General features: G+C 31.3%; 1 protein-coding gene across 1 annotated transcript; it reads left to right on the top strand.

Moving 5' to 3' along the window:
- Nucleotides 1–216: 216 nt before the first annotated feature.
- Nucleotides 217–8,218, top strand: LOC131841154 (facilitated trehalose transporter Tret1-like). Its single transcript, XM_059189411.1, has 8 exons — nucleotides 217–775; nucleotides 1,392–1,492; nucleotides 2,966–3,100; nucleotides 4,503–4,586; nucleotides 5,304–5,582; nucleotides 6,178–6,298; nucleotides 6,518–6,652; nucleotides 7,219–8,218. Exons 1-8 carry the CDS (start codon nucleotides 730–732, stop codon nucleotides 7,782–7,784), a joined length of 1,467 nt encoding a protein of 488 aa, XP_059045394.1. The 5' UTR covers nucleotides 217–729; the 3' UTR covers nucleotides 7,785–8,218.
- Nucleotides 8,219–8,477: the final 259 nt, after the last annotated feature.

The raw sequence follows: 8,477 nt of genomic DNA, 5'->3' as shown, positions 1-8,477 counted from the left end.
TTACATTAGAATTGTACCTTCTACGGTAGCTTTAGGTCACATAGAACATTATATTACATATATTACATATTTAGGTTCATTATCAGCCATTTTATGGGTATAATATTTATTTATCTATTTATAATCACGGTTAATAATTGTGCTTATTTTGTCATGGGCCGTGTAGGTTACTGGAATGATTTCCCAATATATTTCCTCTAAACACAATTTTACACGAGTCTGTGACATTGATGTGCGAAGCGCGCGCGCGTCATGTGGTCGTTATTATGTAACATTTTTTGTTAAACCCGATATGTATGACGTGTGAAGATCAAGGTCCCAAAAATTAATACTCCCACAACTTATCAAAAATGAATCTGTACTTACTTTAAACAGAGTGCAGTAAAATAAAATTAGCGTCTAAACGTACATTGATATTGGTACAGTTTTCGATCTGCTCGATTTGTGTTAATACTATCTCTAAAACTGATAAGATCCCTTCCGGATAGACGTACGGAAAATGGATGTGCGCGACTGCGTAAAATTACGAGATATCTACCTACAATCAGCGTGCGTGAGTGTCCACTCGTGTTTAGTACATACATGTAAAGGTTTGAAGTATTTAAGTGTACACATGTAGTGACAAGTAATAATATATGTGTCGTGTAAAGTGCCAAAATTTCTCAGTCACATCTGTGTGTATTGCACCCAATTTCAGAACTGTAATATTGTTGGTTAATACTCAGAAAGATGGAAGACGGTAATAGAAAAGTGCAGTATTTAGTGACTCTAGCAGGTAATCTCTTTTTATTTTTTTCTTATAATTATTTTCAAATTTGCATTAGTTTTGGTGTCCTCATAAACTTTTCTTTTATAACTGATGAGGATAAGTCACATGTCGACATATACAAGTATGTTGTTATGTGAAGGATAGATACTTAAACTTATACAGGTAGGTCTAAATTGAGGCAGATATTTGTGTTTCGAGTTGTTTTATGTTTTAGACTATAAAGTTTAATTGAATTTTAAAACTTACCTGAATTTATTTTAATTTGAATTAATTACTAATATTTTGCTATGAAGTTTAAATTATTATGTACAGGAAGCTTATAGTCTCTTGATGGAAAGTAGTTTGTAGACAAGATTAACATAATGGATATGACAGTATATTCTGTGGGACATATAATTTCTTATCTGAGGAATGAGATTTTATATATTTTAGGGTTTCTTTTTATTGTTAGGTGCCTCATGCATTTAAAAACTTAATAGCAATAGACTTCAATAAATTTACAAGTCTCCTCAAGTTCCTCGCTTTCGCCTTTTTGGATTTCCAGCGACATTACAAGTTTTCTAGAACTCACTTCGTTAATATTGAGCAAGTTTTAATCATAAACTATTTGTAACACTTACAGTTTCTTTGGCGGCAGTAACTACCGGTGCATTGTATCTTAGTTGGACGACTGCAGTTATACCAAAGTTTTACAATAATGAAACTGATATCCACCTCACAGACGTAAGTAATAAATATTATATTATATATTGTTATATTATATTAGATGAAAAAATTAATTTCTCGATTAATGTGTATGAAATTTTATTTGAGAAATTATTTTATATATTTTTGAACATTATATAAACTATCAAACAGTGATAATTTGATTGAATATACGTAGCAACACTTTATAATTTAAATGACCGGTCGAAAGTACATTTAAAACATGAAAACAAGATAAGTTACATAGCCTAGTTTTATAATATACAAAGTGATATATAAGTACAAGGATTTAGCTATGTTTGCTGCCATTGTGATAAACAGTCAAATATCTGCATCAGTTGCAATATTTGAGTCACGATTATCCGTTTAGACAAATGACAAATGAATCTGTCATGACACATTGATTGTTAACGCATGTATAAGATAGAATGAGATAGTAATATAGGTTTGCTTGTGTCATGTGTACTTCAGTAGTCTTCGTTTCCGTATACAAAACTTATATACCCTTGTTGAATTTCATTTGGTACTTGTTAGAAAATGTTCAGATAAGTGTTTGCCGGTAGAGATTCCTATAGAACTTCGAATATTGCAGTCATCTTCAGTCTAAGTACTTCAATTCACTTGAAGAAGAATTCAATTCGACTTGTATGCTATTATGTAATGTTTTCCCCAATTTATTATGTGTTGTTGGTATTTATAATTTTAATTTTATAACATTTTTACTATAACATCACATAAATATACTTTCTTAAAGAAAATATATTTTATTTACATAGTTATTGCTTTCTTTATGATCTTTGGTTCATGACCCTGGATTTCGAATATAATCTTATCTTATCCATTGATACACTTTACATAACACATGTAGCTTATCAGATAATTTATCTCTTAATATCTGCGACAACCATACTGAAAGACATTAGTTTATATAATTGACATAAATATTTTGATTAAAAAAAACTTACTTCCAATAGAGAAAAATATGTAATGGACTAAGATGGGACTATACATTAGAATTTAGAAATAGTTTTGGCTAGTACACCACATAACTTATATATATATACTTGTACAGAAAATTATAATCGACTTTACAGTATCATTCTTATTGAAGTTAATTATATTTATTTATTTTTTTTTTATTTATAATTCTTTATTGCATATATACAAGGTTCTATAATAACAAGAATAGCATCATTGAATCCATTCACCGTCTTAAAAAAATTACTCTTGTTTAAAGATAAGTTCAGATATGCAATTGAGATTTTAATCAAAATTGTCATCAAAGTCGATTTAAAGTTAGTTTAGGTACATACAAAAAGACAATTAACGTAAGAGCATTCTCCCTTTTTTTTATTGTGCGCTAACATTATAAATTATATGACATACCAAGAAAACAACTATTTGCTCTAGGCTTAATATTAGGCCTAGTATAAGTATAGCATTAGCAAAATCAAGCGTAATTTATAAATACTTATGTTCTATGACCAACAGACAGGGATATCATGGATGGCTGCTATATCCTCGCCAGGTTTCGTAGCTGGTAGCCTGGCGTCTCGGTTTATCTCCGACAAGGTTGGAAGGCGTGCTACCTTGTTAAGTAGTGCACTACCTGTCACCATTGGCTCAGTGAGTAATATCTATCACTCTACAAAAAGCATCGGGTATATGATTGTTAAAGCACATAAGGGAATGGTACTAACGGTTTGCGCTAGTGAAGTACCAGAGGAGGATGATAGAATGTGTGTGATGTCAGGTCAGTTAGCATATGGTGAAATTAGAAATTAACTACGATGATTACCCAGGAATATATGGAAGTTGAACTGACATAGACGTTTCTAGTAATGGGACCGATAGTCCCAATTATGGACAATCTTTTCCCACCAGTATCAGAATATCTGACTCAAGCATACTCCTCAATTTTACACCGATCTCATTTCGACAGAAACAGCAAGAGAAGTTACTTAAATTTATATAAAATAAATACTCTTAAGCTTGGGGGAGGAGGGTTGTTCGTAATGTGGGCTGTTGACCCCATTGCTAACAACGTACTCCATGTCAGATTGACCATGACGCGGTTCGTCCCGGAAACCATCATCAGGAATTTATCAATTCTTGGTGAATTTGTCACGGGTTACTGACCTGACCATGTTTCGTTCGATATATCATCCTCCATTGTCTATCACCCTGCCAGCGTAAACCGTTAGCGCATACGAGTGTGAAGAGAAGATGGGACGGAAAGATTTCCATTATTATTTATAAAAAAGTACTCTTAAAGTATATAGTTTTAATATTATAAGTTATTTATCGATATAAATCTTCCTTCTTCTAAAATGCTGCCCATTTATGAATAAACTTTAACTAGGAACTCTGATTCCAAATTTTGTTAGACTCAATTAGGCGCTACGCTATAGTGCTTCACAGAGTGCTAAAATTAATACGTAAAGTAGATTGCAAATACTATTAAGATCTATATCTGTGTAGTCAGCAGATTAACTCAGAATATTTAATTTATCCTTGTAGAGAAGAGGTAATTAAAACACCACAGTAAAACATTTTTATGTTTGGTACATTCTCCTAGACGTCATTAGGCAGTGTCAGTATCAAACTTCTAATAAGGCAAATGTAGTTATACTCTATAAATGCTAGTTAATATTTTTCTGTAATTAAATATAAAAAAAAGAATTTATATTTTTTTCTAATAGGAATGTTATTTAATTCTAACTGTTTACCGTAGCTTTTGCCGTGCGGAACCCGTTTCATCGTATCTCCCGATTCCCTCCGGGAAATCCTTTCTTACTGGAATCTGGATGATATTTATTTCATAAAAGGAATTACGACATTAAAGATGTCAAGCTTTTAGCAGCAATCGTTTAAGTTCTACCATTTGTTTCTTAAATGTCATAGGTACATGCATTATATTATAGGTATACGTATGTATACATATGTATAAATCTTATAAAGTATTTGCATTCGTCTTCTCTCGTTTTTAATCATATTTCTTTTAATTTACATAGGTGTATGATTTTAGATAGCCACAATATCAGGTTCAAACGTTTGGATTATTTGTGTGGCAAGATTTTTGTGGGGCATTGGAACTGGCATGGTTAGCACTGTAAGTAGCAACAGAAACATTATTTTGTTATAAGATATATATTATTTTTTTGATAATAATAAAATTGATTGTTGTTAATTACTTCTTACATCCTACATATTGCAATTATATTCTGTACAAAGTAATTTCTTTGTAAGTTGTACATATTTCAATTAGATCAAATAAGTTGAAATGCTGTAAATAGATACATAATATACCTACATACAAAACACTCAGATCAATACAAACTATCTTACTCTTGAATACAAGGGTTACTACTTTGCGAGGAATTAAACCTCTGATATTCAGAAATAAGGCTGTGTGCTAAACCGCTAGAATAACGGGACCGTCAAATTTAATGAGTGTTTAAATCTTATATATAAAATTTTCGTGTCACAGTTTTCGTTCACATACTCCTCCGAAACGGCTTGACCGATTCTCATGAAATTTTGTGAGCGTATTGCCAACATCTATTTTTAATCCCCCTAAAATTTAGGGGTAGTCCACCCCTAAATTTTTATTGTTTATTTTAAGGCAAAACAACGTTTGTTACAGCAGTAACAGCTAGTATTATAATATATTTCTATTGCAAAATAGGTTCAAAACAACAATATAGATTCGAACTTTATATACTTTAAATATAAACAGAATAACGTAAAATAGTAATAAATGGCCTTATAAATATTTTCGATGAATTTATTACAATATATTTACTGAAAAACTTGTTTGTTTCTACAGGTATCATCTATATATTTAGCGGAGATAGCCGATAAGGAAATCCGTGGTTCGTTAATCGTAGCAAACAGGTTCTTCGTCAATTTTGGAGTATTTCTAATGCTGGCCATTGGTTCATTCGTCTCCTACAGAACAATAAATTATGTGACATTAGTATTACCTATATGCTATTTCGTGAGTTGCTGGCTGGTCCCAGAAACACCGTATTATTATTTAAAGGAGGGAAAAGTAGATGAGGCTAGAAAAGTATTGAAGAAACTCAGAGGATTTAAGACTGAGAAGGTGACTATGGTTTTTAAATATCTCGTGATTTTTTAAATGTAGGAATATGGAATGTTGAACCTGCCTACGCTAACAGTACTTGCTGGCGGTTAACACGGACGTAGATTGAAAATGAAAACTGACTTTACGATGAATCTATCAGGAATTAACCACGATATTTCGCTTAGGACACAGTGTGGAACCTTCACAAAAATGTCGTGGTACCTGTATATTGATAGCAATAGGGCCATTACTTTACATTACTAATAATCCCTTCCTCTGGCTCGGACTATTAACGAGACTATTGCTTGTGACATATTCTTGAGATATCTATGTACTGGAGTGAATTAGGTACATATAGTTTAATGACAATGTGCTATACATGTATTTATAGATTTATTTTTAACAGAACCAATATTTGCTACTTAGCACATTGACGTACAGTAATTGTAAAACCAACAGTTGAAGAAAATTTACAAGGAAGTGTGGACCTTGTTAAGAATATATTAAATATTAATATACATTCATTACTAATATCAGAAGTACTTATATGAGTATTCTAATATGATATTGGTAACACAGCTGAGCAATTATATCATAACTAAATTAATTACAGCCTTTGGAGGATGAATTATCGGCAATGCGTACAGATGTGGGTAAGGAAATGCGCAGGTCGGGAACAGTTAAGGAATTGTTCACCGGTAAACAATATCGTAAGGCTATCATCATTATTGCAGGTATTTATTTTATAAAGTTATTAAAAATCAATGAAATGCTTTTGAACATATGAAGTATAATTCATTACATTAAATTATTCTTTTGCGTTGTCATTACTGAAACTATATGGTTATGTCTCAATATTCCATTACCTGAACGCCGTATCTTTCCTTCCAAACTACAATTGGTTGCAAAGAAAATTAAAAACAAATAAAATATTACGTAATTTAATTTTACAGGGTTAAAAATTGGACAAATGATGACCGGTGTTGTAGTGATTCAACACTATTTGGGCAGAATAATGCAAGACAGTCGTTCAGATATGAATTTGGCCACAGTATTCGTTGTGTTTGGCGCCTTGAGATTTGGTGTTGGTAAGATATTTTTATTCATTTAGTTCTAGCAAATTATAAAAGTTAATATTACAATTATTCATATTTCTCATGCATACCATGAGAAATATGAATACTTATGTAACGGACGTTATGACCTATGAGAAGCCATTCACGCATCAATTTGTCAAAGCAGTCCAAAATAGGTACGCTTCATGGATACTAACTAAATCGTAGACAGACTGATGCAACAAACCTAATTATTATGTACACAGGGATACATGTATATAATTTTATTGTAGTCGTAGGTATGCGGTATTACCCAGTGAGCGCTATTCCCCATGCTTACCCTAAATAGAATATCTACATGTAAAATTAAAAATCGTCAGTATTTTATCAGACTTTTATAAAATCAACATTTGATGATATATTTAATTTTTTTATGTTTGGTTTGGTTTAATTATGAGCATCATATGAGTTTGGGACTTATTCTTAACTTTTAGTATGTAATAATCTGACGTTATCGTCTCTTATTTTTATTAACTAGTCATCGCCATAATTAATCGTCTAGATTAATTTTATCAAATGAATTATTACTTTTTTTTCAGGTATAATGTCATCAATGATAGCTGATAAAGTGGGTCGACGTACTCTGCTCGTATACTCCTTCTTTGGAACGGGATTGTCATTATCATTAGTAACTGCATATTTTTGCGGCCAGGAAGTCATTAAAATAGAACAAAGTAAACTCACTTCTTACGCAGTCATCGTTTTCATTGGAATTATTCTTTACAGTATAATTTCAACTTTAGGATACAACTCAATTATTTACGCCGTTCAAGGAGAAATATTCCCATTAAACGTTAAATCCCTTGCTATGACGTGCTTGAATATATTTGGAGGGGCGCTTAATTTTTTAGTTACAAAAACATATCAACCGCTCAAAAATGTTTCGGGAACATTTGGTGTATTTTTATTATTTACAGTTATGTCCTTTGCTACTTCTGTATTTGTATATTTCTATATCCCTGAGACTAAGGGCAAGAGTTTGAGTGAAATACAAGAGTTATTACAAGGAAAGTACTATGATGATGCTAATGTACAAGTGACTAATGTTGTAAATGATGACAAAGATGGCACTGAATTAAAGTTATTGGAAAATAAAGATACGTAGGCTATTGTAATATCATCTAGTTAGTGTTGGGTCCAGTCTAGCTATGGATGTATACAATATATACAAGACATTCGAGTTAGATTGCTTGCTTTTAGTACTTATGTAATAAAACAGTTTCTCTTTGACATGACTACATTTACGCAAAATATTGTATTGTATATGTACTGGAAAAATAAACAGATAAAAATAAAAGAAAAACACAGATCAAACACAGGTGTTATTAACTTATACATAGTTATTTATCAGTGGTTATATTAATATCAGATTGTTGTCTCCCAGACAACCTTGTATCGTATTTGAAAGGAGTTTTTTTATCTGGGGGGTACTGCGTAATGTAATTATGTTTCAAATGATTAAATGAAGATATGATACGAATAAACTGTGTATACCCTATCAATATCATACCAAACTAATTTATTATTATAATACATAAATAGTACACATAGTCAGTATAGAATCTTTTAAGTATCTATTACAAGTAATATAGTATTTACAAGTAATAGCTTATATATATAAAAATCTTGTATGACAGTGTTTGTTATTGAACGTCTTTGAAACCGATTGACCGATTTTTGGTCTATATTTGATTGGTCTGAGGAATAGGTCGTAATCTATTTTTTATAACCCTAGGTGATAAGTATATCTATCTGTTCTATTTTATTATTTTCTATCCTGTAATAATTTATATGACAA

Source organism: Achroia grisella, unplaced genomic scaffold, assembly GCF_030625045.1.
Source record: "Achroia grisella isolate CSIRO2021 unplaced genomic scaffold, CSIRO_AGI_Agris_v1 utg1573, whole genome shotgun sequence".
In the NCBI taxonomy this organism is placed as follows: Eukaryota; Metazoa; Arthropoda; class Insecta; order Lepidoptera; family Pyralidae; genus Achroia; species Achroia grisella.
The sequence above is the reverse complement of the archived record's forward strand: the minus strand, read 5'-3'. Positions and strand labels throughout refer to the sequence as shown.

What these genes read in the sequence shown, in the direction of transcription:
- LOC131841154 (XM_059189411.1), top strand. Translation starts at nt 730, where the DNA reads ATGGAAGACGGTAATAGAAAAGTGCAGTATTTAGTGACTCTAGCAG. An exon ending in GTATTTAGTGACTCTAGCAG is followed by an intron (nt 776 to 1,391) that starts GTAATCTCTTTT and finishes TAACACTTACAG; the next exon opens with TTTCTTTGGCGGCAGTAACT. An exon ending in CTGATATCCACCTCACAGAC is followed by an intron (nt 1,493 to 2,965) that starts GTAAGTAATAAA and finishes TATGACCAACAG; the next exon opens with ACAGGGATATCATGGATGGC.